General features: G+C 47.7%; 2 protein-coding genes across 3 annotated transcripts in view; one reads left to right on the plus strand and one right to left on the minus strand.

The window, feature by feature from the left end:
- Window positions 1-485: 485 nt before the first annotated feature.
- BRD3OS (BRD3 opposite strand) lies at window positions 486-4,094 on the plus strand. The gene is made up of 2 exons (XM_054646426.2): window positions 486-603; window positions 831-4,094. The coding sequence occupies exon 2, from the start codon at window positions 1,417-1,419 to the stop codon at window positions 1,684-1,686; it is 270 nt and encodes an 89-aa protein (XP_054502401.1). The 5' UTR covers window positions 486-603; window positions 831-1,416; the 3' UTR covers window positions 1,687-4,094.
- A 1,502-nt stretch (window positions 4,095-5,596) lies between these two features.
- The window catches only part of BRD3 (bromodomain containing 3), a 45,824-nt gene continuing 29,539 nt past the window's right edge, over window positions 5,597-21,881 (minus strand). For both annotated transcript variants that reach the window (XM_077189316.1, XM_054646130.2), the window contains exons 6-12: window positions 20,428-20,799; window positions 16,016-16,144; window positions 15,462-15,653; window positions 14,888-15,123; window positions 14,096-14,388; window positions 12,186-12,314; window positions 5,597-10,324 (exon numbers count right to left, since the gene is read on the minus strand). In XM_077189316.1, coding sequence (XP_077045431.1) covers window positions 10,209-10,324; window positions 12,186-12,314; window positions 14,096-14,388; window positions 14,888-15,123; window positions 15,462-15,653; window positions 16,016-16,144; window positions 20,428-20,799 — 1,467 coding nt within the window. In that variant the 3' untranslated portion in view covers window positions 5,597-10,208. The remainder of the gene's footprint in view (window positions 10,325-12,185; window positions 12,315-14,095; window positions 14,389-14,887; window positions 15,124-15,461; window positions 15,654-16,015; window positions 16,145-20,427; window positions 20,800-21,881) is intronic.

Below are 21,881 nucleotides of genomic sequence, written 5' to 3' on the forward strand. Positions count from 1 at the left end.
CCCGCAACCACCTTGGGGAGCCCCAGTGCCATCCCCGGACCCACACACCCACCTTGGGGTACCCCACTGTTATTTCCGGACCCACTCACCCCACTCGGGTACCCCATTCCATCCCTGGACCCACAAACCCATCTCGGGGTACCCCACTGCCATTCCTGGATCTACACCCCCCACTCGGGTACCCCACTGCCATCCCCAGACCCACACATTCAAAGTGGCGCTCCCAGTATCCCACCCCCTATTCCCGCACCCCACTGGGTACCCCACTGCCATCCCCGGACCCCAGATCCACCTTGGGGAGCCCCACTGCCATCCCCGGACCCACTCACCCCACTCGGGTACCCCACTGCCATCTCTGGACCCACAGACCCATCTCGGGTACCCCACTGCCATCCCCGGACCCCCGTATCCAAGCTGGGGCTCCCAACATCACCCATCCCCGTATCCCCGCACCCCCTGGGTACCCTCCGCCATCTCCCGCCCCTCTCGGGCCGTGCCCGGTGCCCCCGCCCCGGCCGTGGCTCCTCCCGAGCGCATCACGGCGGGCGGAGCCTGCGCCGGGCGAGCCGGGCCGAGCCGAGCCGGGCCGGGCAGCGCAGCACGGTGGGACCGGGGCAGGGCCGGGGGGCGCGGGGAACCCTCGGGGGGCGGCCCGGGAAGGGCGGGGCGGGACCCCCGGCTCGGGGCGGGCAGGGCCGGGGGGTGCGGGACACCCGCGGGGCCGCTGGAAGGGTCTGGGGGCGGGCGGGAGATGGGGGGCACGGAAAGGGAGCCTGGCAGGGCGGGGACCCGCGGTGTCAGCCCCTGGGGTGACGCTCTGTGCCCCGCAGGTGCCGTCCGGAGGTGCCGGGCACTCCCCCCCTCCTCCCCAGCTTGGGTACCACAAGCGGGGCCGAGCATCTTCTCCTGCATCTTCTCCTGCATCTTCTCCTGCATCCCTGCGCGTCCCTGTGACGTGCGGGCTCCGTCCATCCGCGGGGAGAGGCCGAGCACGGGCCTGGGCATCGCCGACCTCCGGGCTCTGACCTCTGGCAGCTCCGGGAGCCGTTCTCCAGGGAATTCAGCTCATCCGGGCCTGTCCTGCCCGCCTGCTCGCACCTATGGAGGTGCTGCACGGACTGACAACAAACAGCACGTGGGGGCCCTTCCCAGCATGGAGCACGCTGCAGTAGCACTGCTGGGTGAGCTCTCAGAAGCCCCGGAGAGGTTTTTAAGCAAGGCCAGGCTGCCTGCTGGGATTTTAGGGCTCTTTTCCCTCTCCTGAGCGGTGCCAGCAGCTCGTGGATCCTGAGCCGTGTGCCCTGGGATGTTCTCCCTTGAGCTCCAAGCAGCAGCCATCGCCCTGGCCAGAGCCAGCGGGGATCATTGCGGAGCTGTCGGGAAGGAGCCCCTGCAGGTGGAGCTCTGCTGGGGCAGATGAGTGACCCGGTGATGAACGGGAGGGTTCCCCTGCCCGAGAAAGCCCTGTCCGAGGGCTACGCCCGCCTCAGGTACAGGGACACGTCCCTGCTCATCTGGCAGCAGCAGCAGCAGAAGCTGGAGTCAGCTCCCCCCAACACGTACCTGAGCCGCAGCAGGAGCATGTGGTACTCGCAGTACGGCAACGAGGCCATCCTGGTGCGGGACAAAAACAAGCTGGATGTCTCCAGGGACACGGGCCAGTCCAAGTTCTGTGCTATTATGTAATTCCCCGCAGGAATCCACACGTGGAGAGGAAGCAGAGCTGGCGGAGGTGGTGGGTGTGCACCACCCTCTCATGGCCCTGCACAGGAAGCAGCGTTGCAGGAAGGCTGAAGTTGGATTGTTTCTGTTTGGTTTTGCTGTTTATGGACTCCCGTTCTGCGTGTCACTGAGTGTGTACAGCAAGCCCAGCCTTGCTGGGGAGCTCTCGAGGCTGCTGCTGCCCAGCATCTTGGCAGGGGCTGTGCTGGACCATGTGTTGCCTCTAAGTGGCTCGTGTGCCCTGAGAAACACCCGCTGGCACTTGGGCACCGTCCCCAGCCACCCTTACTGGCCAGTCCTGGTGCATCTCCAGAGCTCTGGGAATGCTGGTGGGACACAGGAGCACAGATCTGTTCCCATCAAGGCTGGGGTTTTAAGAAGTTGATCTCCAAAACCATCTGGCCATTACTTGTTCTGTTTGTCTCCAATTGCTGCCCTCAAGTGGTCTCTCCCAGCCAGGGAATGGAGTGGTTCACTGTTGGAACAGGGAGGGAATGTGTTGAGAATTCAATCCAAACCTTCAAAACACCTGGTAGGAAAGGTGTGCTGGAGTTTTGTGCAAAGCCAAGGGCCCTCTCTGATGCCACAGTGTGGGATCATGGAATTAACAGGAGCTCTGGAATCAGGGGAGCTGACTCCTTTCAGAGCCACCTGAAAGGGAGGGACAGCCCCAGGAAAGCAACAGCAGGAAACCCCTGTAAATACACACATGTCCTAAGGGACACGAGGAAACTCCTGCAGAGCCCAGAGCCACTCCTGAGATGGGCTGCAGAAGGAGAGAGGCCACTGGAGTTTGCTTTGCATTCAAGTTTTAGTGCATGCAGTAGCTTGGAAGGGTTAAACTTCTAGTTCAGGTTGGATTGTAGGTTTGGTGCATGTATTTTAAAAGTGGTGTCTGGGATTGTTATGATTAACTGGAGGATTTTGGGAGGGAGAAGCCCTGCCCTGCTCGGGCACAGAGGCTGCTGCTTTCAGGTTTAAGTTTCTGCTGAATCCTGACTTGCTCAAGGCAAGATCACGCTGAGGAACTCAGCCCAGCAAGCACCTGAGTCTTTGTTAAAAACAGAACTACCACTTCCAGGGGTGTGAATCATGTACCCAGGGTTCAGCATGGAAATTCTTCAGGGTTCTGCCCTTTCTGTCCTGCCTAGGCCATGTGTGCAACCCAGCAGTGCCTGGGCACAGGCTTAGCTCCAGGCAAATCAGCATTTGATGTCAGCTTCAGGATGGATTATTTACCTGCCTATTATTAGGCACACTCATTAATTCTGTTCTATTTATCTAAAACCTCCTTTGTGTTATTTTCAAGCACTTTATTTTATTTATTTTTTTGATAGAATGAAGAATCTCTTCCACCTCTCCCGTGTGGGTGAAATGCTATAACAAACACACAGACACTCAGCCTTGCTGAACTCAGTGTACTGAGCAGAACACACCTGTCCTAGAGTGAAATCATAGAGGTTTGGTGTACTCAGCCCTGCTCCATAGCACTGCAAACAATAGGCAGCTGGTTGTTTTTTTAAAAGCACTATTTCTGCATGTGTTGGTGTTTGATACCTTGTGTGTGTGTGTGCTCATAGATTTAAACCTCGCTGCTTTGCAGACCTGTGCATTGCTCTGCACACAAATAACCCTCTTGCTTTTGGCAGGACTAGCTCTGGAGGAGAAACAACCCAGTGAATAAATGTTATTTCAAGCGAGTGCAATGAGATTCACAAAGCCAGCGAGGCTTGGCAGGGTGCTGGGGGAGCAGTGCCAGGGATGTGTGACCCACCTGGGCCTCCAGCTCCTGGCTGAGGGAACAAGGAGATTATTTACTCCAGCAGGCAGGGGCTGGGCCCAGAGCTCCCCTGGGAGCTGCAGGTGGATTCACCTGGAGAAGCAGGAGAGAGAGGTGGGTTCCAGGCCAGCCCTGGGGAGCACGTGAACTCTGGGAGTTTTAAGGAACAGCACATCCCCCAAACCAGCTGTTCATTTTTCTTTTCTTATAGAAAAAGAAATCCAACACTTTATTTTCTTTTTAATTTCAGTAAGTAAGATGCTTATTTTGGGTATAATCAGTCTCTTTTTGTTAACGTGGCTGGTAAACCAAAATTCAGTTATTTTACAGAACAAGACTAAACCCGTAAGAATGTGCATAAATTCTTCCAGGATGGAGGCTGGATGTGACAGTGCAGGAAGAAGAGGATGAGTTGTCCTTCCATCTCTGTGAATGTGACTGTAGTTCTCCATTTCTGTGTGTCACTGGTCACAGCAGGGTTGTGGAGTGGCTGCTGTGGCTGTTCTGTGAGCCAGCTGTGTGGTGGTGATGCACTTGTTTCAAACACTGTTGTAGCCTCTTTGATAAAGTGCATTAAAATGATTTGAATGCAGCTTTGGGAGTGGCTGTTTTTCCCCCTGGCACAGGTGACAGCTTTTGGCATTTCCCTTTTGGGAGGGAGGAATCCCCTCAGTTACTGGTGAGGTTCCCAAGCCACACCACTGGGCTGGGAGCTGTGGGAGGCTCCTCCAGCTCCCCAAGGCCAGCAGCACCCTCAGGATAAGGAAAGCTCTGGATGTCACACTGAATGAGGGAGTTATGGAAAAGACCTCAGAGATTGTCACATCCAGCCTGTGACCATTCCCCACCTTGTCCCCAGCCCAGAGCCCTGAGTGCCACATCCAGGCCTTCCTTGGGCACCTCCAGAGATGGGGACCCCAAAGCTCCCTGGGCAGTTCCAAGGCCTGAGCCCCCTTTCCTCGAAGGAATTGCTCCTGCTGTCCAACCTGAACCTCCCCTGATGCAGCTTCAGCTGTTCCCTCTTGTCCTGGCAGTGACCAAGCCCCACCTCACAGCCTTGCTTTAGGCAGCTGTGGAGAGCAAGGAAATCTCCCCTGAGCCTCCTTTTCCTCCAGGCTGAGCCCTCTCAGCTGCCCCTCACAGGACAGACTCCAGAGCCTTCCCCAGCTCTGATCCCAGCCCCTCAATGTCCCTCTGGCAGCCCCAGGACTCAAGGCATGAGCAGTGAGAGTTGAACTTTGTGTCCTGTGTGTCCCCAACCTCCTCCCAGCCTGAACAAACAGCTCTGCTCGCTGCCCCCAGCAATACCTCACCTGCAAAGGCCTCAGGAACACCCTCAGCTGCCTCACAGGAGGCTGTTTAGGGGACAGTTGGACAAACAGCCCCTGGGAGTGTCCCTGCTGCAGGAGCAGAGAGGAGCAGCTTTGCTGAAGCCTTGGAGGGGCAGTGAGCAGGAACGGGGTTAGAGAAAGATCAACCCTGGGGCAGCCTGGCTGTGCTAACCTCACCTCACACACAAAGCACCCAGCAAAACCAACCCCAACCCTCTCTGGGGACCAAAATAGCTGCTGGCCCCCACCCAGCAATGCCAGGACTCTGCTGGCACTGGCACAGCTGCTCCAGACCCCCCTTCCCAGGCTGTGCCTTCCATGTCACCCTGAGCTCACACAGCAGCTGACAAAGTCCCTCTGCTTCCTGCAGCTCCTGCTGGCTTCCAAGAAGTGAAATTTGATTTCCCTTCAGCCCAACTTACCTCAATCAGGAGCAACTCTCACAGAATTGAAGACCCTGCAGGCTGTAGGATGCTGGGAAGAGCTCAAGCCCTTCCCTGGCTGCCCTGGGACATGGGAACAGCTGAGTTTCCCTCGCCAAAAAAAGGGGATTTAAAGGAGTTTTATTGCAGGTACTCAGCTGTGATTCAGAGACCCCGGGGCTGCCCCGCTCTGACATTCCCCAAAACAACTCCCAGATTACTCCAGGACTCATGGCACCAGGATTCAATACCCTGGGGTTTGGCTCCTGGCACTGCCATGTTTGAGTGCCACACCTGGAAAAGATGAGGAGAGGGGAAAAGATGGGATCAAACTGCACACACCAAACAATTTTTCTTTTTATTATGAAAACAAAACAAATGCCCCAGGACCAGGGTCCGTGATTACCAGTAACATCAAAGATTACTTTCTAACTCTTTTTTTTAAATTCTGTTTTGTTTGAGGCCAGCAATTTGCAATAAACAAGCTAAACTACTTACATTGACTCATTTCTTTTCAATAACTGACATTTACAGGAATATACTAGAAATGGCACTAAAAAGTTTTAAGAAAAAGAGTTACAGTAAATTTGCATGCACATCATACAGAAAAGTAACAATTTCTTTTTTATTTTTAAATATTAAAAAACCCCCAAAATAACAAAACAAAAAATACAACAACAAATCTTTCTGGATTGGTTATGCCAGTATCAGGGCTGTGTTCTAAGTGGCCTGTGTCAAATCCTAGCTGGTGGTTTAATTTATTTTTTAAAAATGACATTTTAAAAAGATATGCAAATACCATTTTCTTTACAAAATGCAGCTCAAAGCAAGATAACGCTGCTGTGTAAGGAATCCTAAATTTCTCTTTACTGATGCAGAGCCTGCCCACAGTTAGCCCTAGTGGTAACTGCTCAGGGTTGAGAAGAGACTCAGAATTTCAAATCCAGTACTAAAAAGGTTGTGGTTTGTCTTTGTCATGCCCCAATCCCTTCCCCTCAGCTCCAACCCCAGCTTTAAAAAAAAAAAAAAAAAAATCATTCCTTTCAAAACAAGGAAAAAAACCAAAATTCAAAACTGCTCTAAAAGTCCCCAAAGCAGAGAAAGAACTAGATTAGGTAACTGCAGTCTGCTTCTACCACACAGAGAAGAGGGAAGAGAGCTCAGGGGGAACTCAGCTGTGGATTTCCACACACAGAAATGATGTTTGTGTGTGTTCGGGGGTCACCACCCTGCCAGCAGTGACACAGCCCTGAAACATCACTCCCACACTCACAAACCCCGGGGGTAGGCAAGGTTCAAACCACAGCAGGACAAAAACTGCACTGGTTGTGCTGTGTGGATGACACACTGGGTGTGCAGAGAGCTGAGAGAATCCTTCGGTCGCTGGGATGGGGATCTCCCTCTGGTCCCACTGAGCCACGAGACAGGCTGAGTTTACAATCAGAGAAAAGGTTCACAAAGTTCTTTTTTTAAAAGGTGCAGTAATGCTGGTTGATTGAGAAAGATCTGGTCAGATATTTTGTCAAAACAGGAATTAGTCCGAAAAAAGCAGTTTCAATAAAACTCTGTGTGTATGCATACATATGAAATCATACTGATTTCAGTGAAGTTTCCCCTGGAAAACAAAGTTAAACTTTGTTCATTCAAGAAAAATTCTACCATAAAAATTTTAATTTTTTTTTTCCTTTTTTTTTTTTTCTTTTTTATTCTTAAGTTTAAAAATGTCCTTCAAACATTGTGTGTTTGTTCGTTTCCAAGTTATTTTGTGACATCTGGACCGACGTGTCATGCAATAAAACCCAGTTAAATAAATGCTCTGTTGCTTCAGTTCCCAACTCATTCAGGACTGCTGCTACTTACTCTGGACTGGAAACATCTTTTCTTTCCTGGAGAAACTCAGGATGTACAAGAGGCACCCCCATGGACATGGTGGGGATAAAGAGCACTACAAACAAGCTGGGAATGGAAAAGCGTAAGGACAGCACTTGGAAGGGAGGAGTCACCAGATTCTTCCCTCAGTCATGCCAAAATGGATTTCTCCTCGCTCCATTTTGTTGAGAACACCTCATTTTCTGTGCAAAGTTTCCCAAGAAGTGGAAGCCCAAGTTGCAGCTGGTGGATCAGAGATGTGCAGCAGATTGTTCCCATTCCGTGGCGGCCTTGGCAGATTTTCCTGAACGCCCCAGGCTGGGAGGGTTCCCCAGCTCCACAGGGATCCTCCTCCAGGAGCTGGGCCAGCCTCAGCCACGCTTCTCCCCTCATCACATCACCTCACACCTGGGTTCTCACCCCTCTGGCTCCAGCTCTCCCAAGGAATTGTGCTGGGGCAGCCCCTTGAGGGATGTCTGTGTGTCCCAGGGGCCGTTCCTGGTGCCAGAGCTGAAATTCCCAGGATTTTCTGTGGCAGTGATGCTGTCGCCTCCGGTTTGTCCTCCCCACCACAGCTCAGGGTCAAGCAGGCAGGAAAAGGTCCCAGGAAGAGAAAACTGGGAGTTTGTTTATCCAAAAGCCGTGGCAGTGAATTGGTTGCAATTATTCCTTAAAATATTCCTTGGTTTTGATCATCCAAGTCGCAGGCAATAGGAGAAACACAGGTGAAACCCAACCCCGTTAAAAAGAAACCCAAGCTCTTAATTAGGTGAATATTACATTTCCTCATAGTAAATTCTGAAAATGTATTACCAGGGATCTGGCTGGGGGAAGGTTTTGTAAGGGCAGAACTTAAAAAAAAAATAAAATAAAATCAGAACTGAACTCCATTGTTAATAGAAAAGAAAAATAATGAATTTTAGTAAAAATCAGAACATTTTTTGCTGTGAAAGGAAATCTGGGCTGGCCTTGAGGGGCCTCCAGGACCACTCACCTGCAGGGAAAATAAAATCTGGAGCAATTTGCACCACTGGGAGAGCACAAAAGGTGAATTTTAGGGCTACCCCACAGAGGAGAGGCAGTTTTAGGGGCTGGTGCTGGAGATGGAAAGGCAGAACTTTCTGTTAAATTCTGTATATTTTTTTTTTTACAATAAAAAGAATTTACAATAAAACTTCTGCCCCTCAGATTACAAATTGGATGTAATTATAGAATTGGTGTTTGCCTAAAATTGGATTAGAAAAGGATAAAACCCCCATTGTTCTACCAAAACAAAAAAAAGAGGGGAGGAAAAAAGACCACTGAGAAAATAAAATTGTATTGAAGTGTATGTCTCCAAAATCTGTACAAAACAGGAAAAAAGGGGGCTGGGGTGAGAAGAAGAGGAAAAAAATCTAAAAATGAACACACCAAACATGACAGAGCACCAGACACACGAGAGACTGGACTGTAGCACCTGTAGGTAAAAAGTCCAAGGTATATAAAGAAAGTTGTGGATTTTTATTTGCTTTGTTGTTGTTTGTTTGTTTTAATCTGGTTCAAACCTCATTAAAAGTCTTCCTGTCTGCTGGCCTGCAAAACCTCAGCTTTGCTTTTGTTAGATTTTATTATATTTTAAATGACCAATGATGTTTAATAAATAAAGTCATGGTATATACACGAAATTAGGGACACTGAAACCAGGGTGTATTGCAGCAGTGCAGGTGAAAACGTTAGGCTGGACTGAAAAAAAAATAGCAAGCTTTAAAAAAAATAAGCTTTTCTTTTTCTCCTCCCTCCCCTCTTTGCTCTTTTCACTGAGGTAAAACATTTCAGTGCCTGGAACGTGAGCCCTGCCTGACACAGGAGGAGCAGCCCCTGTTCCAGGAGCTCACTACCAGAGTGATGAGGAGAAGGGAGAAAACCAAAGCAAACTCAAGAGCAAAAAGCCCAAACACACACAAAATAATCCCTGTCCACTTCCCCTGCCAGCTCAGCCTCAGCTGGGGCTCAAGTGCTGCTTTATTTTAAGCCCAGTCTGAGGTGTTTGTCATGGAGAAAATGCCCAAGAGGTGCCCAGTAATGGGCACATGACTCGTGCTGGACACTGCAGGGATCGCTCCAGGCTCCAGCTGACAACTTCCAGCCAAAAAAAAAAACCCCTCCTGTCAAATTGCATGAAAACTTTCATAGAGAGCGTCCCATTTCCTGGAAATGATCTGTTTAATGGTAAAAAGAACATTCCCAAGAAACTTGAGTGTGTCCCTTGCTCCCTTTCTTCCCAATGAATGCCCAGGAAAAGTGAAGCTTTTGAGTGGAAAACCAAGAAATGCAACCAACTTCTATTGCTTGTGTGCTTAAAAGTTAAATTCATGCTTCAAGACCTTCCTGAACAGGTGCCTATGCCTCTACCAAGATTAAAAAAAAGCATGTTAGCAATCCACAGTACATGAGAATTTTTTTGGATTTTTTTTTTTGTTGTTTTTATGTAAAAAGATGATAGCATCTGACATTTTCATCACACTGTAGACTTGGAGATTAAGAATACTAGTGCTAATAACAAATACACCAACTAGTTCAAAAGCTAACATCTTTCAGATACAGTACCATTTTACAGAGATTTCTTTAAAAAAAGATGGTTTTTACCTTGTGTGAGCCAGGCAGGCTTATTAAAAGAGAATATTCTGGGGAGAGGGAAGGGCTGGGAGGGAAATGTACTACAAACCTTGCAGAATTTTCTATTTATCTCCTGCTAAGAGCTCAAAGTTCTTCCATTTTCAACCAATTTTCTCCAGATAAATGTAAATTTTAGAGACTTTATGCAAAGGGAACTATTTGTCATAAAGTCTAGTCACACACACACACTCAAAGATCTTTGACCTATTAAAAGAGATCCCCCTCCCTCCCCCCACCAAAAAAAAAAAAAAAAAAAAAAAGAGGAAAATACCTTTTGTAACACTGAGTTAAAAAATAAAATAAAAACAAGTCAGAGAAAAGAGAGAGGGGATAAAAGCTGCCCAGCGTGGCCCGAGAGCAGGGGTAAGGAGGGGAGGGGGCACAGCAGAGCAGGGGTGTCCGTTTGGGGGTGTGTCCGTGTGTCCCAGCTCATTCCGAGTCGCTGCTGTCCGAGCTGGAGCCGCTGGAGCTGCTGCTCCCGGACTCGGAGGAGGAGCTGCTGCTGAGCCGGGAGGGGCCTCCGGAGGGAGTGGAGCCGGATTTCTCTGCGGGGACAAGGCAGGGATGGGGTCACTCCCAGCGAGGGGAACGCGCGAGGGCCCCGTTTGACCCACGGGGGGCAGCGCTCCTGCCCTGGGTCACAGATGTGTTTTATGGAAAATCCTTTTTGGGGGATTTTTAATCCTGAGAGGCCTCAGGAACAAAATGTAACCAATGGTTATCTGCTGCTGTGGGATGCAACAGGTGCATCTGGGATCCAGCTCATGTGGTTGTTTCTAATTAATGGCCAATCACAGTCCGGCTGTCTCGGACTCTAGGTCAGACACAAGATTTTATCATTCCATTTCTCTGCCTTTCTTTGCTAGCCTTCTGATGAAATCCTTTCTTATATATTATATTAAAACTATACTAAAATAATAGATCATAAAATAATCAATCAGCCTTCTGAAACATGGAGTCAGATCCTCATCTCTTCCCTCATCCTGGGGCCCCCATGAACACCACCACAGCCCTGGGCTGGCTGAATGATGCTGGTAATCCCCAATTGTTCTCTTTTTGCTGGATAAGAAGTTTTGCACCTTTAAGGCTGGTTCTGAGGGTGAAGGAGGAGAGAAAAGCAGCGTGGAGTTTGTTTTCACAAACTCCTCTCACTCCTCCACATTCCTGCTGCTGGACAGACAGATGTCACAAACATGTTTTATGAAAGATCCTTTCCTTAAGATTTTTCCTCCTGAGAAGCCTCAGGAACAAAATGTAAACAATAATTATCTGCTGCTGTGGAATGCAACAGGTGCATCTGGGATTGGTCCATGTTGATTGTTTTTAATTAATGGCCAATCACAGTCTGGGTGTCTCGAACTCTCTGGTCAGTCACAAGATTTTATTATCATTCCATTTCTCTGCCTTTCTTAGCCAGCCTTCTGATGAAATCCTTTCTTCTCTTCTTTTAGTATAGTTTTAATATAATATATATAAAAAAATAATAAATCAAGCCTTCTGAAACATGGAGTCAGATCCTCATCTCTTCCCTCATCCTCAGACCCCTGAGAACACCACCACAGACAGACAGACAGCAAGACTGAGCTCTCCTTTGCTCTTAGTTTTTAGCTAGCTGAGGCAGAGAAGTTCCCTAAACTGGAGTTTTTCTTTTTCTTTCAACCTGTTTAAACCTGCTCTGAACTGAGCACCCAAAAGAGCACCTACATCTCACACCTATAGCCCACTCAAGCCAAGCCTGAGCCACAGCATTTCCAACACCAAAAAGATTGATAAGAGACTAAGTCCAGCTACAGCCCACAAAAGAGACTTTCTGAATTTATCATTTCTTTTAAAGCAGAAAAAAAAATATTGTTTAATAATGTTCATTTTTTGTACTAGTAAATGCTTTGCTTATTATTTATTAAATATTAAATATTTATTAAATAGGTTTTTTCCACTTTTCTCCAAAGAAATATTTTCCTGAACCAGTTTTAAAAAAACCTGATTAAATCTACTTTTTAGAAGAACCGCTTCAAAAATTTCCCAAATTTACCCTAAACTGTGGAAGTTTGGCATGCACAGAGGAGCTCTGCTGTGGGGCAGTGTCACCTCTGAGCACAGGAAACCCTCTGGTGAAAGCTTTGTTTGCACCAGGGGGACCTTCTGGAGCATCCTGAGCTATGTGGGGGTTTGGGATTTTTGTAAGCCCATGTTTAAGCTCTGTGGTGTGGGCTGCACACCAGGTTAACACAGGGAAGGTCCTCCTCCCTCTCAAGGAGGAATTGCCCCCCAGACCTGGCAATTCCCTCAGAGGGAACTCCCTGAGGGCTCCTGTCACAGGGACAAACCCAAGGCAGAGGTTTTGACCCTGTGACAAAATCTGTTCCCTTTTGGGGGGCTCTTTTCCCATAAACCCAAAGCCATTACCTTTCTTTGCAGGCTTCTTGTTGTTGTTTAGCTGCCCACTGACGTCCTGTAACCGTTTTTCTAGTTCTTTCTTCTTTTCCTGAGCTAACTCTTCTTTTGACTTTGCTGCTTGCTTTTTGCCACTGGCAGCTGTGGGGGAGGAAGGCAGAGTTTCTGAAAGTGCAGGGATGCAGGGGGAAAGAGTGGACATCACTATTTTACAGGGCATGTACATCTGTGTGCACACTCTGCAGTGACACTGCCAACATCCAGTGCTCACACAGCAACTACACATCCCAGAGAGAAGACAACACCTGAAGTTGCCTTGCTCATCAAATCACCACCATCCTGTAACATGCAATTTTTTTTTTTTTAAGAGAGATCTTCTGGAAAGTATTGTAGAAGATAGAAATATCCATGTAATAACCTTGTCATTACAGGTTACTTACCAGCCAGTTATATGGTCAATAATTACAGATTTGTAATTACAGAATTGTTACATGGGTTTTCTGCCCTGTAAAATAAAGTGTCCCATTAAAGGTTGTCAGGAGTAAAGCATCTGCCATTAAAACTTCCGATCCCCTCACGCAAGAATCTACTGTGGTTTATGTTGCTCTAAATAGAAAACAAAACAAACAAAGGCAAATTAAAAACCAACTGAGGCAAAGGCTGGCAGACAACAGGAATGTAACTGAATCAGGATGGAAAGGGTGAGAAGGACCAGCAACACTCACACTGCCAAGGAAAGGAAATATTCCTCCAAAGGAGGAGTAATTGAACACAGGTGTTGGCCAGGACTGGAAGCACAAGACAGGAGCCAGATATTTTGCCTGATCCAGCAAGGAAATACCTACATTTCTGTGAGCTGTTTTAAAGCAATGCTTTAAAAAAACAACAAAAAAAGAAAACTGGAAAGCACAGTCCTAAGAGGGAACACTCAGCACAGGAGTCCAGCCAGGCTCAGGCATGCCAGGCTCACAGAGTGGATATCTGAGGTTATATCTGAGTTATTCTGTGCTCTGGTTCTAAAATTGAAGGATGCTTTCCTGTTCTGGAAAATCCTTTCCTGAGCTAGGCCAACAGTGAAGGATTCAGGGGAAAAAAATTAAGGAAAAAGAAAGGTCAAAGTCTGTGCTTTGCTTAGGCCTTCCTGAAAATCCTGAGGAAGGAATGGAGAGGCTCTGCAAGATCAAGGAGTAGCTTTTGTGTCATTATCTTAAAAGCAAAACTCCCTTAACCAAGAGGGCCAGGAGCACTTCAGGAAAGTGATGCTACTGCTGTCCAGCTGGAGCTAAACTCTCCAGGGGCTGCAGGAATTCCCTTTGTGGACGAGACACAAAGTCTGTCCCACACTGAACCACACACTCAGCAGCAGATTGACACTCACCCTCTGAACTGACAGAGGGTGAGGCCAATGTGGTGATCAGGACACACAGCAAGAGCAGTTTTGGGGTGAATACACAACTCAGACACACCCAGAATCCACAGGTAACCAGGTAACCTTGTGCAAATCATTTATTGCCTTGGTGGTTTGGATCCCAGCCACGTTTTTTGTTTCCTTCCTAATTAGATGCTAAACTATTCAAGATAAGAAACTGATCCTTCCAGATGTATGCATGTAACACCTGACACAATGAGACTGAAACCTTTACAGGGCCTTCCAGAGCCTGGGTAAGTAATAAAGGCATCCCACAGGTCTTGCAGAGGAACACATTGGCTCTCCAGGTCTCTGCAGCAGGACACCATGGGAAGAAAAGAACAGAGAAAAACAGGAAGTTTCTGTACATTTCCTTGGGAGAAAAGAATCTCTAAAAATTCCTGCCACCACATACCCACCAGGTGGATAAGAGAATCTCAATACACATGCCCTGACTCCACAGCTGAGCCCAAGAGCTGCTGGGGGGAACACGTGCCCCGGGAGGTGAACTTACAAAATGGTTTCCTTTGTTTTTTCTGTAAACAAGATTTCACGTATCTCTCCAGTTCTCGTAACGTTGTGGGCTTCAAGGTTTCAAAATCTATTTCAATCTCGTCGGGATTGGAGTCTCTGAGGGAAGGTTCTCTGGACTGGATGATGTGAACCACCCTGCCCAGCTTCTCCCCGGGCAGGCGGTTGATGTCCAGGCTGAGCTGGCGCTTCTCGTCATAGGTCATGGGCAGCCCTTCCTCCTCCTCATCTGAGTCGTAGGTTGCAGATGCCTGTTTGCCTCCTTTCTTGGGCTGCCTGGGGAGGTTGTCAAGCATGAAAACATTCATGGGGACACAGCAATGAATTCTTTTTTTTTCCCCTAACTCCCTCGTAACAAATGTCCCCATGCTCTTGGCTTTGAAGCTCTTGTCAGATGGCTGGAACAGCAGCACAAGTACTGAAAAAGTTCAGCAGGCTGAGATCAGCTGTTGTGTTCCTATTATATTTTAGCCCTGTGAAGTGTGACAATGAGCCCAAGTAGCAGCAGGGGGGCAGCCATGAAATGGCACGTTCTTGGTGGCTGCACAAAGGCAACCCCCAAAACCTTATCTGAGAGCAATCAGGCAGGGATTCAAAGAGCTGGACAGTGAAAACACAGTGGTTCCACTGCCAGCTCCAAGTTAAAGACTCCCTGGAGTTGTCTGGGAATGGGAACAGTATTCAGCAGCAAATTAGTAACTACTGAGCTTCCCCAGGAATTAAGGACAGAGCTGGAAGCTCTTGGCTCTCCCCCTCAAGGCACCTTGGCTCTCACCTGTTAGCTGTGGTTGTGCTGTTCACTTTCTTAGCTGGGGCTTTCTTCTGCTGGGCTTGTTTTGGTGGTTGAGCCACCTTGGGTTTCTTCTCCTCCTCAGCTTTGACTTTGTGCTTTTCTTTTTCCTTCTCTTTATCTTTCTTTTTCTTCTCTTTCTCCTTCTTCTCTTTTTTTTTCTTTGGTTTGTTCACTGGCGCTTGGGACAGTGCAGCCAGCTGCTCATGGACGGCTTTCAGCTAGGGGGGAGACAAGGGAAAAACCATCAAGGCAAGGTAACTGCTGCCTCCACAAACCCTTCCCTCTACATCCCAAGGTGTAAGTATAGCCTAAAGCCAAAAATCAAGCAGCTCACACTGGGATCCCAGAAGGAAGGAGAGAGCATCAGCACTGAGGAAAACCATCTTGAAGAAAACTCCCGTTACATCCAACATGCACTGACTGCACAGCTGACTGCTTTTCCCCTTAGGCTGGGAATGTTTCCCTGCATGCCAGCCTAGGTGGGATTTTTCAGGACACAATTCCTGCTGCTGTGCTGTGTCTAATGCACAGACACACAGCTGGGATGGTGCAGTACCTGCTCCTGGAGCTCGGCCAGCCGAGTCGCCCGCTCCTCCTCGGAGTCGGAGCTGTCGGAGTCTGAGGAGCTCTCCTCACTGCTGTGGCTGCTCTCTGTGCTTTTGCTCACCACTGGGGCTGTTGGGGGAGGTGGAGGGGGGGCCTCTGCAGGCTCATCGGGCATTTTTGCAAACCTCATCTCAAAGACATCCTGCAAAAAGGAGCAAAATTGGTGACCAAAGGAGCCTCAGCCACAAACAGCTCGCTCTGGTCTCAAATACATCTCTTGTGCACTACAAGAAAATAGTAATATACAGAACATGGTTGCCCATCTGGAAAGCCCATGAAAATCCTCCAATTACTTAAAAACCAAGGATTGTAATATTTTAGGAGCTGAACACGGCATTGGGCCCATGCCATGTGAAGAGCACAACAGTCTTGCAGAGAGCACAAGGCCCTTTCCAAGGGCTGGAGGAATCTCCCTTGTTGGTGCCAACAGCAGATCCACACCTGGATCTCACCTTGTACCTGAACTAAAAACACTCTGGAAGATGCATTTGCCAACACCTTTACCTGGAGCTTCCTGGCCATGGCCACCACCTCGTGGTCTGGAGGATTGTACTTGTAACAATTAGAGAACATTAACCGAATATCTGCTGCAAAACCTTGTGCGTCCTGGTACTCCCGACTGTCCATCTTTTTCTGCAAACAAACAAGCCAAAGGGGAAAGAAAAAAAAGAAAAGCCATAAGCAAAAGGCATTTTTATCAACTGCATGGAGGACACATGAACCTCAGAAGACCCTCAAAAATCCCATCTAAGAGAATGGAAGTTTGATTTGGGTTATTGGTTCCTAAATAACATTCAGAGTTTTTCTGCTTTATAGAACAAGCAAACACCAGGCAACTAAAGAAGTTGATATCTCATAGCAGTTTAAACACTAAGATTCTAAGCTGGCCTTGTTTTCTAAGCAGTAGAATATAAATCTGGGTCCACATTCTACCAGAAAACATTTAGAAATTATTAGAAAAATAGTTTAGAAAAATGGATCAGGAACTAACAGAAACAAGGATCATGGATGGGAAGGGCAAAAGTCAGCAAGCAAGTTACAATTACAGGAGTACCTGAAGTGTGTATTTCTACATATGCTTGGATATATTTGCCTTGTAAGTCTGAAAGGGCAGAAAAGATCATGAGAAATCTAACTCTGATTTCCTGCTAGCAGAGGGCAGGAGGTTTGCTCTGCAGTTCCTACAGCAAAACAGGCATTTACAGTTGAACTACAACTCCCACGCTTAAATTAAATTCCAACTGATAGAAATGGATACAGCCTTCACCCTTTATGAACCTACTCATAATGTTATTTCCTAGAGTAGTGAGGATAAATGTCAAATATTTGTACCTTGTTCCTTTCTCTTATTTTTCAGCTCTCACTTCCAGCCATTTCTCTTGCTGTTTGGGACTCAAAGACTCGGGTTTAGAGAGCAGTTTATAGCATTTCTAGCACTTAATTGATTTGATGCATATATTACTACTATGTATAAAACCTTAGCTCCAATTACTCCTGCTGAAAGGAACCAGAAGCTAACACTAGGTTTCATTTGCATTTAAAAGACCTGGGTTTAAAGAAATTCTCTATTTGCCAAGTGCTTACAGGCTTCCCTTTTGTATGTTTTGGGCACCTGTGTGCCCAGAAAAGGGAAGGGGTGACTGACAGACAGGCTGGGGACATGATGGGGACAGACATCCCCCATCCCAACAGCAATCAGGGGTGCTCAGAGTCTGTCACCCACCCCTAACTCCAGCAAAACTCCAATTTTTCACAGAACTACAGAAATTCCACAGCTGTGATAAACCTTCTAACTGTCTTGAAACACTGCAATGACTCCTGGAGCTGTTTTTGTTGTGAAAAGGGCAGAATTTCACCTCCAGGAATCCAGCTTCTGAGGGACCTGCTGCAGGGTGGTGACATCCCTGCAGCCTTGCTCCCTGCCGTGCTGCAGCCAGACATCTGCCAAACTTTTGTCAGGAGACCTCATTTTCCTGGTGAATAAACCAGGAGACAGCCTGGAAGGCACAGCACAAAAAAAGCAGAAAGGGAAATAGGTTTGTGGTGCTCCTGTCTGAAAAGCCTCTCAGACCAATTCCAAAGCAAAACATATGTTCAAACCAAAGGGCCCATTTATTTTAAAATACATCTTACTGCATGAAAGGCCTTTTTATATTTGTTTGGCATACTCAGGGCCTGATTATTGCCTATGAAATACGTTCCAGTGTCTGAGGCTTTGCTTTTCATCCAAACTCAACAGTTTTCTAGCCCTACAGTGTTTAATCTGTGGATTTTTGTTTTGTTCTCTTATAAAGAATAATTAGCTTAACAAAAGAAAGAAAAGCACTTTAAATCAGTGGGCTGGAATATCTTGGTATAAATACACCTGGAGATACCCAGCTGCTTACAAAAAAAAAAAAAAGTGATTACATTTACAACTGGAAATGAGGAGTCAGGCAGGGCAGCTCACCCATCCTCTGTCCCACAGACAGCATCTGCCACAGCAATCTCATTTTTCCCCTCTGGTTTTTAATCATCTTTATTTAATCATCAATTATTTAATCATCTTTGCTGTTCATAAATTTGTTTCTTCATGTCTGATGTGTCCCTTGCTCCAAGTCTCGTCCTGCCCACAGAGGACACAAAGAATGTCTCCTCACTTTTAAGACCCTGAACTCAGCTGCTCTGAAACTGCAGAAGTTGACTGCAGGAAAATTAAGGGGTGAGCAGAGATACATCCCAGGAGAAAGTGCTTTATTCCAAAAGTAAACACACCTTGTGGAAATCCTCCTGCAGAGCAAGGCTTGCTGCTTGTTCACCACCGAGTAAAGCAAAGGCAGAGACATCCATGGCACTGCTGGGACCTGGCAGCCAGAGGATGGAGCAGGAGAGGTGCTCCAGGGCCCCCAGCCCCACAGAGGGGGACAGGGATGCTCTGCAATGGTCCCTGCCTGCCTGGGGACAGGGCAGCAGCAGCTCCAGCCTCAGGGCATCCCCCTCCTCACAGGGAATTACAGCTGCTGCCTCTCTCTCCTCACACTTCCACCCTTTCCTACTCCAAGCAGTTCTGCCCTTTCCTTCTCTGATAAAGAGAACTGAGCTGGAGATGAGCTCACAGATCCTGTCCCTGCAGCTGCTCCCATTCTCAGTCTGAGCCCCAGCACAAAATTCCAGCACATTCCTCTGCTCCTGGCTGCAGCAAGCTCAGCTACAGCCCCTGCATCTCACCTGGCCCTGGCACAGTGTCAACAGCCAACCTGCCTCCTGCACCACACACAGAGAAAACAACCTCCAAATCCTCCTGGAGACAGCTCTGCCAGGGGAAAAAATGCTCCTGGACATGAAGGATATTCTCTGGGGAAAATCAAACCTAACACAGTCACAGAAATAAGAGACAAGATGTGCTACAGCTGCAGCAATGCTTGTGTTTTGCTTTCTCACATAATTCCTCCCAGGTTAGTTTGGAGGCCCTTAGTTGTGCTGCTTTATCACAGCCATTGTCACTTGGGTAGAATTAAATCTAAAAACCTTTCAGAGCCACAGTGGAAGTCCCTGACACTGGAAAATGACACTGCCTGCAAATGGCAGGTTTGTGTTCCACACAGTGAACAGATTATGAGCTGCATCTCTGAGAAGTCACACCATGATGGGCAGGCCAAGAGCAATGACAATAAAACACTCCATAAAAAACCAATACCAGACAGCACTTCAAACAACTTAATTAAGAAAAATACTACCATGTGGAATGAGAAACCCAGAGTCTTTAGGTGTAAAAGACTCCACTGGGTTTGCCATCAGCCTGTCTCCAATTTTCTACCCTGCACTAGTCAGGTGCAGAGGGAGGATATCACCCACACTTGCCAGAAAGGGGCAGAGGTGTACAATTTTAAAAGAATGAAGTCAGGACCTTAAAGATATTTAAGCATGAAGAAATCACCAACCCAAGAAATCACAACTTTGCACCTAGATTTTTCAGAACACAGCACAATAATCTCTTGCAATAAGAAATCACCTAAGCACACATGGAAATGTATTTGAGAGGGTCAGGATTTCACTCTGTCCACCTCTAATCTTCCTGCAATCACCTGGGGCTTCAAGTAGCAGGCTGCAGGTATGTCTGGAGACCCAGAGCATCCCTGGGATGGATGCATGGCACATCAGAGTGTAACATGCTGTTCCCAGGTACCCCACAGGATCTACCAAGGAATATGACAGGAATCACAACCACAGCTGCCCTTCTGTCACCAGGCACTGGCTCAGCTGGCAGTAAAACCCTTCTGGCAATGCCAGTGAAAGCCAGCAACAACATCTTCACCTCCTGCCACCATGGAAGTCTCCCTTCCACCAACACAGAATGCAGTGCCTGGCTCAAAAGAAGATGGGAACTACAAAGACACGGCTTTGCTTCATGGAGGGATTCAGCAAACCTCCAAACCTACTGGGAAAAACAAGAATATTGGACCATACTCTTGAGGAGCCAAGCATGAACCACAAAACCAGCACGTATCTCCCTGAGTACCACCACATCCATCACCTGCTGGAATTGCTCAGTGTAAGCCTACCTGCCACCACCAAGTAGGCAGGCAGCAGCTTCTGGAAATGGGATACCATCAATTGGATCCTATGAAATAAAGCACCTCCTCTTCTCAGAGTGCAACACAATCCTAAGAACACAGTTAAATACCTGGACTATCCACAAAGAAGAGAGAATGCCATTGTACTTTGCTTTGTGTACATCATCTGCTTTGCAGGGCAGAAGAAAAAAAAGCTGTCCCAGGTTACGGCAAAAAAGGGAGAGGGGAAAGAAACAGAATATAAAAATATCCAGCTGGTATCCAAAGAGGTTCAGTTTCCACCCTTTCCCCTTCCCCCTCCCACAAAGGAGCCAGGCAAGCAGAGGGACCCCCTGCCAAAAGAGGTGGTAAAAGAGGACGTACTTTCACAGTACTGAGATCCATGGGGTGTTTGATTATATCGTGATAGTCATGTAATTCCAAGGCCTCTGCATCCACGGGCTTGTAAAAGGGCCATGCATAGGCTGCATGCTTCTTGGAGAGCATCTCCTTGAGGATGCTGTCACAGTACTTGAGGTGCTCAGAGAGTTTGCCCTTCTTCCCTGCGTGCTGAGGGACCTCTCCATCCTCCAGGTCCTTCTTTGGTGGTTTGATGGGGCGGCCGCCGCTCTCCCTGCGCGCGATGATTTTGGCCTGTTTGGGGTCCGACAGCGGCGTGGGGGACTCGCTCCTGCTGGCAGTGATGGCAGACGTGGTGGGGGTGGTGGTGTCTGCTTTCCTCTTCACTCCCTTTTTCTGAAACGGCACAGGAACAGGCTCCATGAGGACATGGCCTGCAGAAACCCTAGCACAGCTCATCTATAGGAACGTGTCGCTCCGTTGATGGAGTGACAAAACTATTCTTCGTCCCCTTAAAAAGGAAATAAGCCCACAAGTTTCTCTCCTCAATTTGGTGAAAAGGCACCTCATAGGACCTGGGGGACTTCACCTCAAAATTAAGGATAGCTAGTAGGCAGGACTTTTTGCCTTCTGTCCAAAGGAATTTACTAGAAAAAGAAGAGAACAAAGAAACCAATTGCTTTTGTGGGGTGTTTAGCAGGGGCAAGGATCTCTTGCACCCAGCTCAGTTTTCCTCTGTAAAGAGTTCTGTTATTTTGCCTTTTATTAAAACCTTTTTGTTTCCAACACTACCACAGAAGCCATCCTGCTGATTTTATGCAGATAGCTGAGCTATCTTGGGTGTGAAATACATCTCCAAGAGCTTATGAGACCTGCCTCAAGGAGACCCATATTCCACTCGTCCTTAGTTTTGCCTATCCTCTGACATACAAAAACCCCAGTTACTTCACTGGGATAAATGGGATTTGTGACTAGAGGCTCCAACACTGCACATCACCTGAGCCACAGTAACCAACCATGGCTCCAACCCAAGCCCAACCATGCTGCAAAATGTGTTATTTAACTGAGAGGGAACCAGGACTCTTAGCTGGTGTTTGCCAAGGGAAAGGAGGGCACCCAGTCAATTACTGCAGCTCAGCTGATGCATAGGGACTGAGCAAGTGTCAGTAACTTAACCACATGTCTGAGTCCCCAGTGGCAGGATCAGGCTGTGAGTTCTGAACCAAAGCATATTAATCACCAAAGACCCATGAGCCCTCACTCCCCTGCATTTAGTGGGTGTGCTAAGGTAGATTTTGCCTTAAGCAAATAAACCCTCTCACATAAATTCAAGCTGGGACTGTCCAGTCAGCTCTCTCGTGCTCCTATCAAGGATTTATTTCTCTGGAGAGGAAGATAGGGAGGAAGAAGTTCCTTAGAGAAATCTAAGGGAAATCTTAAGTAAATCCCAAGCAGAATTAATTTTGCAGTGTGTATTT

The sequence above is a fragment of the Agelaius phoeniceus genome, chromosome 21, assembly GCF_051311805.1.
Source record: "Agelaius phoeniceus isolate bAgePho1 chromosome 21, bAgePho1.hap1, whole genome shotgun sequence".
Classification (NCBI taxonomy): Eukaryota; Metazoa; Chordata; class Aves; order Passeriformes; family Icteridae; genus Agelaius; species Agelaius phoeniceus.